Genomic DNA, 19,266 nt, shown 5'->3' with positions numbered 1-19,266 from the left:
TTTAAGACCTTCCCAGAATAGAATTATGGCTGATGGGCCTATAGCTTGCCGGATCCACTTACCTCCCTTTCTTGAAGATAGGTACCATATTGGCCTTCTTCCAGTCTTCGGGCACTACACCAGAGCACCAGAAGTTTTCAAAGATCTGTGCCAGAGGCTGGGCTATGATGCTCGCCAGCTCCTTGAGTACCCCAGGGCGTAGATTGTCAGGGCCAGCTGACTTGAAGGTATCCAGCCTCTCAAGGTGTTCCTTCACCAGGTCAGCATTGATGTAGGGCAGGGGATCTCCCCCACCCTGGACCTGCCTGTCCCATAGTGGGCATGGGCGTCCCATGGGACTGATGAAAGACCGATGCAAAGTACCCATTTAATAAGTTGGCTTTTTCCTGAGCATCAGTTGTCAGTTGTCCCATCTAGTTCAGCAGGGGTCCAATGTTGCCCTTGCTTTTCCTCCGGCTCCCCACATATCTGAAAAAGGACTTTTTATCGTCCTTGATACTCGAAGCTAGTTGGAGTTCAGTTGCAGCCTTGGCTTTCCTGGTTTGCTCCCTGCAGGACCAGACCAGTGCAGAATATTCCTCCTTGGAGGTGAATCCCATCCTCCAACCCTTGTAGGCCTTTCTTTTTAGCCTCAGGAGGTCTGCTAGATCCCTGGAGAGCCGGGGGGGGGAGGCTGCTTTGCCCTCTTGCTGCCTTTCCTCTGAGATGGAATCAAATTAGCTTGTGCATTGAGGATTTCTCCATTGAGGAGCAACCACTCTTCCTGAATTCCCCTCCCCCTGGGGTTGTGGTCCTTTAGGGCCCCACTGACAAGCCTCCTGAACTTGTCAAAGTCGGCTTTCCTGAAGTCAAGGACTTCCGTGTTGCTGACTGACTTGCTAGCTTTACGGAGGATGGTGAAGGTGATCAGCTCATGGTCACTGTCACCCAGCTTCCGATCGATCACGGAGGATATTTCACATGTCTATTTTAATCTAGGAGGATATTTCACATGCCCATTTTCAAATATGTATACGATCCTAGCCTTCAGATATCCTGTTGCAGTATCAGATGTGCTTCATGCTGGATTTTAGCTCTGCATTCTTTTCTGCAATAGCACTATTTAGACATCTCTTATAGAGCAAGAGATGTCATCTTAAATTCTTGCTTTTTGGCTCAGTTTTTCTTTATGAGTTATTTTTTATTCTCTCCTCCATAAAAAACATAAAAGTATATATGACAAATGTACATGAAATGGAAAAAACAACACTGCATAATTGAAGAATATATTATGACACACAAAATCCAACTGTAGTCTTTTCCTTACCTAAAGTGTCCACTTCTGTAACAGATTTTGTTTCCAGATGAAGATCAATATCCTTTGGAATGGTTAGGGGCTTGTTTTCAATGTGACCATTGTATTTCCTGTTAAAAAAAGAAAAGAAAAAAGTGTGCGGGCATATAATAGGTGCAACAATGTTATAACATCTAAATATCTAGAGGAAGCTTTTAAAATGCCTATGATACACATTTTTCACATGAAGACTTAATTCTCTATATAAAATGTGTATCTGAGCTTAAGCTGGCACATATGAATAATTATTATTAACTCTATCTTGTCAGAGTTTGAAATACCATTGTAGCTATGCACATAACTCTTAAAAAAAAAAAAAAGACCCACAAGTAAATTTAAGCCAAAAATTTAAGGGTAAGGCTCAGACCCGGAGGCTGACAGAATGCGGCATTAAAATCATACTTCACAGATTCATAGATTGTAGTGTTGGAAGGGACCACAACGGATCATCATGTCCACCCACCTGCTCCTGGCAGGAAAGAGGACTGAGGTCAGATGACCCCAGCCAGGTGTCTATCAAGCCTCCTCTTGAAGATCTCCAAGTTAGGTGATAGTACCACCTCTTTTGGAAGCCCATTCCAGATTCTGGCCACCCTTACTGTAAAAAATTTCTTTCTAACGTCTAACCTGAATCTACTCTCCACTAGTTTGCACCCATTATTCCTAGTTACTCCTAGGAGTGCTCTGGTAAATGGTGCATCTCCAATTCCCTGTTGTCCTCCCTTGATAAACTTATAGGCAGCTACAAGGTCTTCCCTCATATGTCTCTTATGAAGGCTGAAGAGATACAGATCCCTCAACCTCCCCTCATAGGGTCTTTCACAGCGGCCACTAATCACGTGAGTGATCCTCCTCTGAACCCTCTCCAGATTCTCCATGCCCCTCTTGAAGTGCAGCGCCCAAAACTGGACACAGTACTCAAACTGCGGACTGACCAATGCCGCATAGAGGGGGAGCATCACCTCCCTCGATGTGTTGGTCATGCATCTGCTAATGCACAACAAGGTGCGATTGGCTTTGTTGATAGCTTCGTTACACTGCCGGCTCATGTTCATCTTGGAGTCAAATGTGACTCCAAGATCCCTCTCCATTAGATAGCAATTTCATGTTTTAAGTAACAGAGTAATATTTACAGAAATTAATGAGCAATTATCCAGCTTTGAAGATAACTGGAACTGCTGGCAGAGAGACTGGGTCAGCAGCACAGGATGAGAGAGAAACAAAACAGTCAATTGCTACAATCTAGTAATGTAAACAGATGTAAACAAGCACTGACTGAGACTAGAAGTTCTATGGGGTCTTCTGGCCTTATAAATTATTATAGCCCATGTTAGCAGGTTTAGAAGATACAATTCAGATGACAGTATAAATGTCTTGCAGAACAGATCTGTTCTCCTGTTAACTATATAAAGATAAGCCTAAAAACGCCACCCATCCCACCAAAAAAACCTATAAAATGTGATTAAGTCACATCTGCTTATTTTAATAAGCAAAATTTATCATTATCATCTCTGAGGAACAGCTCTAGGAAAGCAAACTAAATTCTTTCCTACCCTACCAGCAAGATTAATCTAATCTTTTTAGACTTAAGGCACCCAGGATGGACTTGAGACACTGCTCAGAAAAAGATCAGCTCATTTTCCTTTTTTTTTTACTACAGAAAAATAAGAGCAGTTTTTCTGTTGCAAAGAACTAAGACAAACCATAACTATGGATTTCTATTTGAAATGTCTTGGTTTATCTTGTGAATCTGTTGTAAACCTAACAGGAGTACCACCATGTAGCATCCCACAGCACCCTTGAAAAGATCTCAAGGGATGACACTGGTTGAGAATCCCTGGTTTAAGCTCTATCCATATTCTGCTCGTGTGTGCCATCTCAGAGACATTAACACAAACGCAACAAGGACAGAACAGGTTCTGGTCACACTGTATACACAGTCCCCACCTTTCTGACAGATATTTCCTAACAGCCTGACCTTTTTCCATGGTAAACTGATAAAACTGATAGTGTCATTTTTATGGTGCAACTTTTCAAAGCAAAGCTCTAAGTCCAGAAGAAAGGACTAGTAAGAAGAAAACAGCCACAGCTGGGAGGCCAGTGGCAGAGAGGGAAAGAACTGAGTACATTAAAAAACCCATAAGATACATATTGTATTTGAAGCTCTAAGTTTCTGATGTCCCATATTTGTCAAAATGTACCATGTATTAGTAGCATGAGATATTACTCAAACTAATTCCAAACTGACCCCAAAACAGCCACAAAACAAACAAAAACAAACAAACAAACAAACAAAAAAATCACTGTAATAGCACAGAAACAAGGTTGTGCTAAAAACAGTCTGTGAAAACACCTTTTGTGTTTTTTTAATAGGGTGAAAATTTAGCTTTTCATTACAGGCTCCCAGAAAATATCAAAGCAGATCAGGAATAGTTTTGATAGGTTAAAACAAATGTAAGTGCTAGACAAAGAAAAAACTATATTGTTCTGATACATGTTCAAACATCATTGAAATCAGAAAAGGAAGGATGCATGTTCTATGTCCTAGCAACCTTTTTTTCCATAATCCACCTCCAATCAGTACCAATCTGACCATGGACTAAAATTTTCTTCCTAAAATGAGTATATGATTCATTGGGCAAACACAAGTTCAATCCACTGTAAGCTAATTATAAGGAATGGATCCATGCCTGTCGATTAGTACATGAGAAGAAAATAGTCCAAAAATGAGAACTTAATTTAACATCCTTGAGTTTCAAGAGTGGCCAAAAAAGCAGTTAGCAGCGGGTATCAGATGAAGTTCAAGTCTATGCCACTACATCAAGCCATAAGCAAACATGCCAGGCAGCAAGTCAGGCTTCCCAATACGGACAGCAGAAAATTGAAATCGACTTAATTGCAAGTTTAATTTTGCTGGTTTTGATATGCCAAGGTAATGGTCCATTTTTGAGAACTGCAGACAGAAGGCTTCAATAAAAGGAAAGCACTTTTCCCCCCTTCTCTCATTTCTTGCATAACCCCAGCAGCAGAGGCCACTGCCTCTTGTTCCTATTTACAGTTAATTCTTCACTAGCTGAAAAGTGAAACAAAGAACACCCAATCAAAACACTTTGTTGTTTCATGACTAGGAAACTGTTTACTTCCCTGAACAAGACAAATTCATTTCCTCCTGCATCCTAGTTTGGAAGCTTTGTCTGTGAGTACAAGTATAAATTTCTGTAGTCAACTAAAAAAGACAAGCATGCACGTACATAATTCAAACTGTTCACTTGCATTTCTGAAGGGCTGACACTGTACTTTAAGGCTCATGCTTACAACAACCTTCAAATCATGCCAGTGTAACAGCACTTTTTTCTAAAGTGAAATGGCTGGGAGTAAAAAAAGTTTCTAAACCCCCAAAGAAGAGACTGAAGAGATTCTGAAATACTGGATTTGTAAAGCAATAATGTTGCCAAGTTATGCACATGGGGGACCAGTATTATAAATTTGGTAGTAATTTCTACATAACAATAAAATTGAAATTGACATGTATGCTTCCATTTATGTATTGTATTTATAGTTTGATGAGTAAAGACTGTTCCAAATAAAAATGAGAATATATAGATTAGTAATGGCAGAAATTTGGTGAAGTTAATAAAAGGTATTTGATGACTGGAGTTCAGGAATACTTGAGTGACACCTGCTTTCCTCAGGCTAGAACCTGTAGGATATGCAGTTCAGCAATAATAATTCAAATCTTGAATTTCTGCTATACTTATTTTCCAGATCTATAGATATAAATATATAAATCTGTCAATGGTTAGTTATTCATGTGGACAGTTATCAGTCTTCATGTGACACCCAAATTAACTACATTTTTCCCTTGAAAAATGAAATGGGATACAACAGATTTTTCATGAATCAAGATGGACCTACTATCCCTACAGTAGAATTATTAAAGCTATTTAAGAAAAGGAAACAGTCCCCAGATTGCTTTGGTTTTAAAATTAAAGAATGTAAATAGGATTTGCAAGATGACCATCAAAGTAAATTGTAGGATAAAAGCTAAGAAACATAGATACTACCTCCAAGAGCAGCGAACCTAAAATCGACATTGTTTATAGGTGACACTAAGAGAGACAATAGAAAATGTAAGAAGAGTTTGTATTAGGAACACGAAGAACCAGGAGATCTTGTTTTTTTTAAGCCCAGACCTTGCTCCTAGAGACAACTGCATCATATAAATGTTACTAATCTAGCATCATACTGAAATCAATTGTGTTTCTTGTCTCTCACTGTTTCTGAGAGGCTGGTCTAGAACCTCTCTCTCCTGATGGTTAGAAATCTTCTGATTTATACCCATTTGTTCTTGTGCTATTATTATCCTCGTTTCAATAGCTCTTCATCCCCTTGATGGGTTTTTTTATCTGCATGTATTTAGAGCAATCATCTCTATGCAGATTTCTCTGTAGCCTAAACAAACCAATTTATTGTAGTCTTGTCTTAAAGTGAGCTCTCCATTTCTTGGATCATCCTGGTAGCCTTTCTTGTGCACCTCTTAATTTTGAATTGAACTTCCTCGAACATGAACTACCAGATCTGTACACAGAATTCCAGGTGACTTCTTACCAGCTCCTTTTACATATGTAGTAAATATTTCCCTATCTTTTCTAAAGGAGTTACAAAGTGGTTTCAGAAAGTAATGGCAATTTTGAAATAAAACCTTACTGTGTGCAATGATCGTTTACTGGATAACATCATTTCTCTACATAGCTGTAAAAAATGTGGCATCTGTGTTCCCTGCTACTCCGTAGTTTCCCACTCACTGCAAGCTATATATTTTATTTCAAAATTGCTTTTACTTTCTAAAACACCCACATAGCTTGCCTGATGCATCCTGAGATCATGTCTGCTTTCCATGGCTGTATCAGACTGGTAGCTCAGCCTGTGATCTACTAATATACTCAGGTCTTTCTTCACCTCTCAAGTCCAGATGACAAGCTTCCATTATATAATACTTTTTTATTATTATCTCCTCAGTGCATGACTTTACACTTTGTTCTATTAAATTTCATCCATTTCTACTACAATCTTAAATCAGCTAGTTTTTCCTATGTTATTCCTCTTCTCTTCCATATGGATTATGAATCTCAATTTTATTTACTAGATTTGTGTCCTCGCTAAATATCATTAGCACATTCCTACTTTTTGCGTTAAGGTCATAAATGAAAACCAGTCATAATACCATCTTTAAGGAACTCCACAAGTAACCTGTTTTGGCCCAGCACAATCTGTTGTAGTTGCCCGTTTAAATAGTTTCTTATTGCCTTATAATTCTTATGCAAAACCATCATCTCCAGTTTCACACGCAATACTGTATCAAATGCTTTGCTGAAGTTCTGAAATTCTTTATTATATTTCCTTTGCAAAAACCAGTTACTTATCATTATCAAATACAGATAGCAAGTTAACACATTTTTGGTAAACCCATACTGCATTTTATCCTATTTTCCACATACCTCTATGCTTCAATTATTCTTTCTTTTGGCAAATGTTCCAAGACCTTGCCAGCTTTATACATCAGACTAACGAGCCTATCTGTGCTCACATTACAATATTTAAGAAAGGCAGAGCAAGTACAGTCTTTCAGTAACACCCCCTAAATTTGATACAATAATAACAATAATCCTTGCAGTTTCAATGGCCAGTTTTCTATATGAGGGACAACATCTAGTCCTTATTTGAACACACTGACCACTTTAGTTTACTGGAGAACAACTTTCAAGATCCCAAGTCAATACATAACTACAGCAAATAAGAGCAATGCCATGTAACAAGAAATTTGACTGATGCTATCAGGAAAAGACTGACAAAGCAGAATTTCTTTCTAAACATTCAGATTTGAAGGGTTATTTTAGACTAAGAATTAAGCCAAATGCTTTCAAAGATTAGTAAAAGAAATTCAAAATAAAAGCACTGAATAAAGGCAGCGTGCTTCACATTGAAGTAATACTCTTCTCACTATGTCATAAAATTACTGAGTAGCATGAACAAGGACAAGATCTGCCAAAGTCAGCTGGCAATCTAGTCACTGCATGGTTTATGTAAACATGCTCAAGACAATAAAATAAGCATTTACCTATCTTTTTTGCTTTTCCCCTTTTGTTTCCCTGCAAGAATTCGTAGTTCTTCTTCAGTAGGATGTTGATACCATCGTAAACTAAAAAGAGAAAATTTTTTTTTAGTTAAACACCATATCAATAGAAGCATTTAACATACTTATGTAAAAGTTTCAGCTACATATTACAAAACTCTTGGTTCAGAGGTGATGTCTTTTATTAAACTAAAAAGTAGCAAATATTTTTTTTCTTTGCAAGTTTTGGGCACATGCACCCTTCATCAGGCTAAGGAGAAATTAAAGATTGTAAAAGTCCTCTCAGGTAGAAAATAAATTCCATTTTGCATAGGGGAAGTTGAGGCTGGAAGTGTATTCCCCTGAGTATCCGAGAGTCCTTTTGTGAAAATGTTGCTCTGTGATGGGCAGATAAGGCTGTCTTCATCCCTGGAGGTATCATCCTATGTCAGAGGCAGGCAAGGAGGTGCAAAAACCTTTCCTGTTTATTATTTTTAGTTTTTATTTTTAATGTATTGTTTATTATTGTTGTATATTACAGCACTTCAATAAAACACCTGTGTAAATATGAATGAGATTCAACCTGAACCTTAAAAACAGTCAAGGTCAAAACTTCACTTCATCTGAGTTGAACGGATTTTTTTTAAATTAAAACAAGTATTTAAGCATCTCAGATGCTAAATTACTAAGAGAATGAAATGGCAGTCATTAAATTAAAAAAAAACTCTCTTAACTGTGAAAACACTGAACTTGGTACAACATATGGCAACTAAGCCCATGTCTAGAGAAGGAAAAACAAATCAGAAAAATTACACCACTGTAACTATGCTATACAGACACTACTCTAGAATTATTTTGCTCTAGGATAATTATTCCACTCACAAAGAAGGTAATTTTTCAAAATAAAAAGTGAATTTTATTCAATAAAATGCTGATGCAGCAGAAATATTCTGGACTAGCTAATGCAAAAGTTTTTTCTTTATTACCTATACCACTCAATTTTCCCTTGCAAACCTTAGCATACCGCTTCCTGCCCTGACTTTGCTTTTGTTTGTTTTGGGGTGGGAAGGAGGGGGCCATGTCAGCTAGCCCCATTGCTGCAAGCCCCATCAGCTGACAGGCCTCCCAGGCATGGAAGCACATGGGGCTCCCCTGCAGCTGCTAGCACCATCAACTGACAGGGCTCCCAGCCACAGAGGCACGCCTGGCCAAATACTCCATTAATACTGTGATGGGAACAAGCCACAAAGTTAGTACACATTTATTTGTGAACTAACTTAGTGGCTTACTCCTCATTATCATACCGTTAACTGTCTGAATATGTGGTTGGGTCACAACTTAAGACATGATTAAGTAGTTAATCACGTCTTAAGTGTAATGTGTGGCAGGAGCCTAAAAGTGAGCTCTCCCTTAGTCTGTTTTAAGTACATATATTATCTTCAATATTCAAGGATGGAAATGTGGATAAGGAAGGTATTGGTCTTAATATAAACAATGGATTTGGAAAAAGGTTACTTGAAAATTTCCACTCTGCAAGTAGTAAAACCTACAAATTTGTAACAGGTATTTCAGGCTGCTTTTAGCTTTGGAGCAGAAACATAAGAGCCAATCACTGACACGGGACTATACTGCTCTCTGGAGTTCTTGCCTTTTAACCACCTGCCATAACAAGGGTAATTCACTTTATACTTTGCTAAAGTACAGATTGTGCTAAGTGTGCCTTGTGGAAGAAACAAAAGAAGTTGTACCTCAAATAGGGAAATTCCCCATCACAAAAACAATTCCCAGTCACAGGATGCCCTTTTCCATCTCTATTCTGGATGTTCATTTGTCACTAGGGTGGGCCACATCTGTGTGTCTTACCAGAGAGAAGGAGGGAGGAAATCAGATAATTTTCCTTAAGAAAGTGGTAAGTGGTAAGATTCAGAGATCTATTACCACAAAAACCCTATTGCAATGGTGGGAAACATAAGCTCTCTTCAAATAGGAGGAGCCAAAACAAGGTAAATTATTTATCATCATCATTTATCATCCCAGGATCCGGAGGCAAGGAGACTACTTCAACCAAAAAAATGGCATTGGTTTAAGGACTGGATTGGCCAATTCATAGAATTCTGGTAAGTAAAGCCTCCAGCTGCATAAAAGATACAGCCACGAACGATGCAAGCCCCTGGTAGCCGGCAGGGGTGTGACAGCAGTAAGCGGGGAGTTCCTGAAGACACTGCAGACGCTGTCAGAGGTGACGAGCACCGCCCAGGGGTCAGCAACCACCTGAAGACGCTGCCAGCAGTGTTGGCAGCAGTCTGCAGGGATCATGGACTGCCCGCAAACGACACCGGCAGTGTTGGCAGCACCTTTTTGTAAGGGGTGAACAGCATGTTCACCATGCCCCTGAATACAGCAGATACAATTTCTCTGCCCTGGGACCATCAGTTCTCCCAAGAACTGGACTTCACTACATGTCAGAAGTTAAAATTTCTTGAAATTGCTTTGGGAATGAATGCTATGATAGCTATAAAGTCTATTTGTGCAAATTAAATACATAATACTGGGTATCAGAGAAGTGTCCCGATTTCAGAAATCTGTCTGACTTAACACTATAGTCTCGGTACACTACTTGGTGCCCAGATGTTATGGTAATACAAATAAAAAATACTTCAGTGTATAAGGTGTAGTATGACTTGGTATTGCTATCTCAAATAGAAGGAGGTTAAAAGGATGTGATTTATAATCTGTGCAGTACTTGAATAATTGCTTTCTCAGGGCTTCTTAATGTTAGATTGTGTAGAAACCTCTTGTTCTTGAACATGCCAATATTAATAAACTACAGGGAACTGACTTTTTTGTTTGAACACTCATACACCTAGCATTAAGGCCTTCCTAGAGAAACTCAAAGCTATATTTCACTTGTTTTAATATAATACAACTATGGACTTTGCATCAGTCAAGAGATTTAAGTTATTTAAAAAAAAATGTAGGGTGTATGAGAGTGAATTTCTTTATTCAATTATTTATTTTCAACCTATGTAGTCCTCAGTGAGGGATTTGTTTGTGCAACAAGAGTCATATCTAAGATAGATCAAAAGGTCCAAAGCTAGGTTGAATCAGGCCCACGAGTCAAAACTGCTTAATTCAAGGGCTATAAAGAACATCAAGTGTTGCTCTTTCCTCCCTGTCTTTTGTATGACTAGGGCACAAATGTCAAAAAGTTTGGAGGTATGACCTGCTTCAGAATTTGGGGTCATGCCCACAGGAGTTCAGAGACATTGGTGGCAGACCCACAGAGCTGCGCTGCTGCCTAAACCCAGGAGGAGTCCCTGTGGAGCTGAACACACTACCACTGGAGTTAAATGGAAAGGAATAAGACTGGGCCCAGAAACAACAAGTTCTACAGACATGAGAAAATGCAAGTAAGCAATAAGAAAAATAACTAGACAAAATGCTTCATGTTCATCTTCAAAAATACCTGCAGTTAGCATTCAAGAAAAAAGTTTTAGTACAATGCAAGGACAGAGCTTGTATTAAGGCAGCTATCAAACCTATAAAACGGTACTGAACAGATAAAAAAAAACCTTGCATCCTGCTAATGAGAAGAGTTTAAAAAAAATCTCATTAAAGTGGAATCCAATGCCACTTCCACTGGATCTTTAGGATGAACACTAGAGAAGAGTCCTGAACAGGAATTTGGACAGAAGTACCTTGTCAATGGTAGCAGAGTTAAGGGATGCTTAAATCATACCTAGGTACAAGACCTCGTTGCAGGTCTGTTTGCAGACATGGTTCTTAGTAAATAAGGGTTTGGTTGTTATTTTTTTAAAAGCTCACAGAAATCCCAGGGACAAAATGTAAAAGACATGCAAATGTTGATGTTGCTTATTGGCTGAAAAGCTTTAGCATTTATAATCTAAAAACCAGAGAGGTGCTTGAAGATACATGGGTTTTAGTATAATAGAAATTTTTTAAAAGTGTAGCTCAAATCTGTTTCAGACAAGATACACATTACGGTCAACTAGCTCAGGTACTAGCAGCAGTCAAACCACAGGAAGTACAGTGTAAACATAACCTCAGCATATGTGGTTTAAGGCCATTAGTTAAAGAAGAAACTGAAAGACAGCAGTGGTATGAATTCAAGAGTGATTTATGATTGGGATTAATTGATTAAGTTGGAAAGTCACATGTAGCAAGCACCTAAACCTGCAAGTTACAGGCACACAATTAACATGAACAATTAAACTTTGTCAAAGTTCACTAACAGTAAAAGATTGGAGAAGTATGATTCTCAATGAACTGAAAAACAGTGTATTTGTTCTCCCATTTATCAATGATAGAAGATTCACTTGCTTTGGAAACGTATAACTTAGCTTTTTTTTTTACATTCTATTTGTCCTACCAAAGGTCTGTATTTTTGTGTGCTTTTTTTTAAACACAGAATACACAAATTTCTAGTTTAATAGAAAAAGTGTGTGTGTGTGCATATTTATGTTAAAAAGTGTAAATTTCTCAATTATGAGTTACCTAGTTCTTTAAAGATAATAAATTTTGTTAGAGATTTAAAGACATTGGTAGAAAAGCCTGCTGGCCTTTAGGAAGGCAGCAAAAACAAGGCAAAAACCATAACTTAAAATGGTGCTATCAGAGCTTGAAAAGTTCAGTAACGAATGAATAGCTGAAGAGAGCCTGAAATCAAAAGAACACAGAAATTCATGATCAGATGGGAGAAAATTCTCAGTTTAGTTCTCCTTAGAGGAGAAAGTGATGTTTCCCCTCCTCCTAAGCAAAATGAGGTTACTGAGGCTGTCCTCAGACTTAGATTCAGATTTTTTTTGTGGTGGGCAAAGAAATAATGCAGTCAAATCCTTGTTATTCAAATACAGATGAATACTGCAAAGCAAGTTTTCAAAACTGCTTGACTTAAGAGGTAACAAGAAAATTTCCATCAAGGTCACTGGGAGAAGAATCAGGCTAATACTGACTGTGGAAATACAAAGCTATTCACTACCAACATCTACACAGAAAATCCTGCATAGCTCAGTAAGAGAAAACAATGCTAGAAAAATAGATACAACTCAAACTAAGTAGTTCAGCAATATGAAAATCATAAATTTAACAATATACAAAATCAAAAGTGTTCCAAAAGCATTTGCTATATAGCTGCATGTATTTTTTAAAAGAGGGTGTAAAAAAAGGGGAAAATATGTCATTTGAATAAAGATCAAAACACATACTGTTAAAAGATAAAGGTCACTTGTAATTTCATATGCATTAAATAACTGCAGAACTTCACAAATAATTATCCTGAAATTAATTACTTTAGAGGACCTGAAAGTGCATCTCAAGCCAGTCCAGAGAGGTGATACTCCCCCTCTATGCGACTTTGGTCAGGCTGCAGTTGGAGTACTGCGTCCAGTACTGGGCGCCGCACTTCAAAAGGGATGTGGCCAGCCTGGAGAGGGCTCAGAGGAGGGCCACCTGCTTGGTGAGAGGGCACGACAGGCCCTATGAGGAGAGACTGAGGGACCTGAACCTGTTCAGCCTCAGCAAGAGGAGGCTGAGGGGGGGACCTGGCGGCTGCCTACAAACTCATCAGGGGAGATCAACAGCAAATAGGTAGAGCCCTTTTCTCCCCAGCACCACCTGGGGTGACAAGGAACAATGGTAATAAGCTGATGGAGAATAGGTTTAGGTTAGAGATCAGAAGGCAATATTTTAGTTAGGGTGGCGAAAATCTGGAACCAACTTCCCAGGGAAGTGATCCTTGCCCTACCTTGCGTAAATTCAAGAGGAGGTTGGACGATCACCTGTCTGGGGTCTTGTGAACCCAGAATTCATTCCTGCCTGTGGCAGGGGGTCAGGCTAGATGATCTGTTCAGGTCCCTCCTGACCTTAGCTACTATGAAACTATGAAGTGTGCTGTGATATTCAATATCCTGCGGATGAACTCAGAAGTGACATTTTACACAAAAATGTAGTAGTGTTTCCATTCAGATTATCCACTTACCCATTACTAGAATCCCTCCCTCTTCAAAATGCACCAACTCCCAATATACTCACACAAGCTAACTTAAATGCCATTGTTAAATATTAATACTTAAAATATGACCATTAGAGAACAATACTGATTACAACAAGAAAATCGGGACAGATTTGTAAACCAGCAGATGCTCAAACAGCTTTTACCCCAATCTACTCTGATAACTACTTTTTAACTAACCACATCTGAGCTTTCCACATTGTAATACAATGTGAATTCTTAAAGAGAGAGAAAAGTGGGCTAACCATAAAATGCAGAAGAAAATGGTAGTGAAGAAGTTAAATAAATACACACACCAGTAAACAGCATATCCAAAGTCCAGGTATACTTGAGAAATCATTGAGAAAAGTGGAGATTTGGGATTTCACTAATAACTTGGAAGGTTATTGTTAAGATCCTGAGAATATTAACTATGAGAAGGACAATATCCTCTAATGATTCAGAGTTTCTTTAGAAGAATAAGCAAGCCATACAGTTTTCTAAAATTTAAGAGACAGATTTACATTCACAGCAGCTGCTGTTTTTAGTTATTATGGACACAATCATACAGGGAATGCTCCCCTTGCAACTCATTATGTCTGTTTGATCTATTGTTGTGAGAGAGCAGTATATTGAAATTTACACAAATCCTACCCTCTGAAGTAGTCAGAAAATAGGATTTGGGGTAAATTTCTAAAAAATTCTTACATGCAAGGCTAATCAAAATGGGGATTATTAGGAACACAAGGCACTGCAAAAAAGTTGAGCATTATGGGACCTCAAGATATGAATTTGTTTTACTAATATTAAAAAGATAAAAATCGCTATGTAGCTCATCTCTTTAAAAATAAAAAGTGCCAGCCAACCACTAATTTTATGAACAAGAAGCTTAAGAGTATAAGACGGATGCTTTAGAACAAGCATTTTATTATTTTTTCAAGTCCTGTAATCATCCAGGTTCAGGTACAAGCAATGCAGATGATAGCATTCTACTGGAAATAGTTTAAAATTAGTTTAATTTTCTGATTTTTAAATATATAAAACAGACAACTGTCACCGCATCCATATACACCATAGCAATTATGTTTCTTATCTTACCTGCCACTACAGAGAAGCCAACGAGCAAGAGAATAGTGAGGTATGATCTTCTGTATGACACTAGCCATCACCATGGTAATCACCAACTGTACACCTATCACAGCCTGTGGAGAAATAAGTAGTTAAGTAACAAGTCAATATATGTAAAAGTGCTGAAGTATGCAGTTTTCATACTATAAAGCAAAAGGTTGCTTTTGAAATAAGAATAAGATGTTTAAAAAAGAGTAAAAGGAGAGGGGAAAAAAAGAAAGAAAAGAAACCTACTACGTCAGTTTTCATGAAATGGTCTCAGACTTGCTATTGTCAGCCTTGCACTGGTTCCAAAAAAATGCACTGCTAGACCAAAGGACCAGGAGTATATATACTGTCTGACAGTTCAGTGCTAGACATGTGTCCCAAAAAAACCCCCCCAGAGACTTCTCTGTGTTCCTGTGATAAAGCCAGTCATTTCTGGCCAAGGCATTTCACAAGCCATGAGACTTTAAAATTGTGCCACTTTGATTACAATCTTGCTTTTTGTTCTCACTTCACTTCTGACATTATTTTAAACAGTACAAACCTGCTAAAGTTAACAAAGATTTATAATACATTTAAATATCCTACATTTGCAGTTTTCAAGCAACATGCTTCATTTGTTCCCAACTTAATTCAGGGGACTAATAACCATAATGGAGAAGGAGGATGAGGAAAGAAGTATCAGATCAGCATAGCATGAAGTTCTAACTGTTCTATCCATCCCAATTATATTCATAAATTCAGACTGAGGAATGACCATCTACCTCACAGTGCTGCAGAAAGACTTGGTGGGTTATAGTGGAGCATAAGCTAAAGAGGCGCCAAGAGTGGGGTTTCTGGGGGGTTTTTGTTGCAAAAAGAAAGCAACAGCATACTGGGCTGTATTAACAGAACAGTCACTTGCAAAGGATGTGATCCTTCCACTCTATGTGACACTGACGAGTCCTCACCTGGAGCAGAGAGTCCTATTATAAACATTGTACTTCAAGAAATACATGTATACATGGACAAATTAGAAAAAGTCCAGTGGAGAGCAATAAAAACATCAGAGGTCTAGAAAACAGAATTTATGAGGAAAGACTAAAAGAACAAAGACTATCTAGCCTGGAAAAGAGAAAAGTGCGTGCGTGCGGCGGGGAGGGGGGGGAGAAGAGATTTGATAAATCTTCAAATACCTAAGGGGATGATGGTGATAAATTTATCTCTGTGGCCAAGGGATAGGACAAGGAGTAACAATCTCAAATCACAGCAAGGGAAATTTAGATTAGCTATTAGGCAAAACTTTTCACAATGAGGGTGGTTAAACAGTTGAACAGACTATATTCAGAGAGACCGTGGAAATGTCATAGGACATGTTTAAGGGCAAGTCAGACAAACACCCATCTAAAATGGTTTAGTCAGTAACAATTCTGCCCTGGGCAAAGCGTTGGACTAGATGACCTTCCAGACCTATGTTTCTATTATTCTGTGCACCACAGGAACATAGAAGGGACACAATCTTCACCAATACAAAACTGTTTAAGTAAAGCATATTCAATTCTTTAGAAGTAGATCAAACACTCCCCTACCACGGAAGGCAAAAAAAACAAACAACCCCCCACCACCCCAAAAAACCCACCAACAGTCCACAGCCCACGCCAGTCTGAGAAAATCCTGCCTTGATCTTGAATCTAGTAACTTGTTTGACCTTGACCTCTGACAAGACCAACCAACTGGGTACCTCAGAGGTTTCTCATTACAATTTAGGAGTACTTGAGTATACAGGCCAAGATCCAAAGCTTTGGAGTAAAGGGAAGAAGGAAAATAGGGAAAAAGGAAAAATTCCACCCCACAGGTGCCAAATAATATATATTTAAGAAGGGCCAACGTTTGTTAGCAACCAGAAAAACCTTTCTATATAAAATTACCAGAAGCCATGCATAGACAAACAAGTTTGTACATATTTGTTCTTACACAATATTTTTCTTTAACTTAAATAACTTTGTCTTTCTTAACATTTATAACCCCAATAAATTACATTTATAAATAATTTCCCCTTCTGAACCTCTTTTGTTCCTTAAGTTAAATCCAAGCTCTTTTAAATCTCATCTCATCAAGACAGGATGATTAGGGAAATAAAGACCCTATTAGCCCTTCTCTGCACCTGTTCTAGATTTTTTTTTAAATGAATTTAAACCAGTGATTTTCAATCAGGGTTCTGTGGCACCCTGGGATGCCTTGAGAGCCTTTCAAGGGTGCTGAAATGTGCAGCACAACTTTAGCACTGTTAGGTATGTAAACATGATTCACAAGATAAACCCAAGAGTTCTTTGCAACAGAGGAATTGCTTTATCTTTCTGTGGTAAAAACTGAGTGAAAACTAAGAACTGACATTTTTCTGAGGTTTGTCTCAAGTTTAAAATCAGTAGTTCTCAAATTTTTCAGTCAGATGACAAGAACTGTCCACGCTATTCTAATTGGGGTCTTACCAATGCTTGAACAGTGACTGTAATAATACATCTCTCTTAATTTGCCCTCAAATTGAATTAGTTTTTTCACAGCTGCATAAAGTGGAAAAAACCTTGATTGGTTATCCTCCAAATGAGTACACCCAAGTCCTTCTCTTCCTCCATCACCTTCAAACTATGAACCCCCAATAAGACACAATCTTATGGAAAAGGTCCTTGTATTAGCCATTAGTACATGGCTTCACAATTTTTACTATTAAATTTCACACCATTTCTCTTACTCTAAGAGATTATCTAATTCTTCCCATATGATATTCCAATCCTCCTCTCACTTGAAATCTCTCTCAACTTTTGGCTTTTGAATTAGAGATGGCACACACATTTCTTACACCACAGTTGCTAATAAATACATTCAAAACAGCATAAATCCCCAAACTGATCCCCAAGGATCACCACTAGCAATCTCTCTCCAAGCAAATAACTCTTTTAATATAACCTGTTGCAATCTCTCCTTTAGAGAGCTCCTTTTCCACTTCACAGTTACAGTATTAATCCTCAGCTAGTAATTTCCCACGAGAGAAAGTTCCAAATGCTTTGCTGAAATCTAGATGGATAAGGACAAGCCAACAAACCTGTTCTCAGAGGTCAGTTACCCTGTCACAAAAAGATACTAGTCTGATATGATCATTCTTGGACAAATCCATGTTGCATTTTGCCCAATCTTCTGCAACCATGTCCTTGATTAGTCTTTCCTTCAGTAGCTGTTCTAAGATAGCTGGTCTTCCACAGTATTTAAGTCAAACTAACAGGCTTCTAGTTGTCTGGGTCTCCATCCTCTGCCTTTTATGATTCCAGGCACTATGCATGCTCTTCTCCAACAAGAGGGCATTATCTTCAAATTAAATTCAATGCAAATCCATGCTACGAGTTGCCATTTCTTGGGAACATTCTTTCAATATACTGAGACTCTATCCCAGACAATTATCTAGTTTTGTCACAGTAAGCAATCTAAGATTTGCTTCCACATCAAATGTGATAATTTCCATTACCATATACTCATCCCCACTGCTTCAATTTTCAGTAAGCAGGAAGACAAAGTGTTTGGTACTTTAGTACTTGGACTATATACCTAGATTATCTTTTCTCTATACCCTTTTCAGCACATAATAACTCAACTTCGTTCCTCCCAATTCTTTTTATATAATCTGACTGAAGAAGCATTTAGTTGATTCTTTTGGGCAAAAAACTTAGTTGAACTGGACCTTGAATTCTTGTTTTGACTCCTTTAAAAACAAAAAGAGACAGCTGTCTTTATTGATCAATCTTTTTCCCATTCCTTTCAGCATCTCTACTTGCTCTTGATTTCCTGTTTAAGATACTTGCTCATACAAATACACCTGTAGCATTTCTACAATTTTTCCCCTTCTACTTGGAATAAATTGTGTATGTACTTTTTACTTTACTTTTATGCCTCTTCTGCATTGTAATACTTGAGAGCTTGAGCCTACTTATTTTTCTTAACTTCTCTAAGTTTGCTCATCTGTAGTTCAAAACATAAGTCAGACTTAATTCTTACCAATTGTGCAACTTTAGTTTAAACTGAATCAACTTAGGATTGCCTGATCCAAGGGACATTTACAAGAAAGGTTACCAGACTGCAGAGGAATGTTTACCACAGCAGAACAATAATCACACCAAGTGAACAATAATCACATCCCTAATAAGGAATACTGTTGCCTCCTGGAATCTAGTTGGGAAAATGAATGCTTCCATTCTTTCCTATAGACCTACTCCCTGGCCTAAAAGCATCTCCCATGAAATGATGCATTCTCCCCTCTGACAAAGGAGTGGAATTTCTTCATATGTATTCTTTCCATAACTTCCATGATAAAAAATCAGAGCCCTACGGTTAAGTTATTGTCTGACTGTCCCAACGGACTTCATCTTCCCCCAAAACTCACCAATATGCATTCCAAGATTAATACTTACTTCTCAAAACACTGTATGTCAAATCACCTACCATGTTTTTAAGCATTAAAAGTAATTATTTTGTGCAAAGATCCCAATTTCAAAATTGACTTGTATTGTGAATATCCTCTGCTTGAAACACAGTAAAATAACACCCACCCACCTATCAATCAAGAGCCGAATGTGACCAGCACACACCTGTTTGGTTTCAGTGACAAAATCTTTAAATATCAACAAGAGTTAATTCCTTTACAATGAATCAATAAAACACTAACACACTCCA

General features: G+C 38.1%; 1 protein-coding gene across 6 annotated transcripts in view; it reads right to left on the bottom strand.

Annotated features, from left to right (window-relative positions):
• TMEM161B (transmembrane protein 161B) overlaps positions 1-19,266 on the bottom strand; it is a 133,056-nt gene that overhangs the window by 89,861 nt on the left and 23,929 nt on the right. For all 6 annotated transcript variants that reach the window (XM_019516915.1, XM_019516916.1, XM_019516921.1 and 3 more), the window contains 3 exons: positions 14,554-14,657; positions 7,452-7,532; positions 1,307-1,404 (listed from right to left, as the gene is read on the bottom strand). In XM_019516915.1, coding sequence (XP_019372460.1) covers positions 1,307-1,404; positions 7,452-7,532; positions 14,554-14,657 — 283 coding nt within the window. The remainder of the gene's footprint in view (positions 1-1,306; positions 1,405-7,451; positions 7,533-14,553; positions 14,658-19,266) is intronic.

Source organism: Gavialis gangeticus, unplaced genomic scaffold, assembly GCF_001723915.1.
Source record: "Gavialis gangeticus isolate Ggan-Ray unplaced genomic scaffold, GavGan_comp1, whole genome shotgun sequence".
Classification (NCBI taxonomy): domain Eukaryota; kingdom Metazoa; phylum Chordata; order Crocodylia; family Gavialidae; genus Gavialis; species Gavialis gangeticus.
This window is presented reverse-complemented; position numbering and strand designations above follow the sequence as displayed.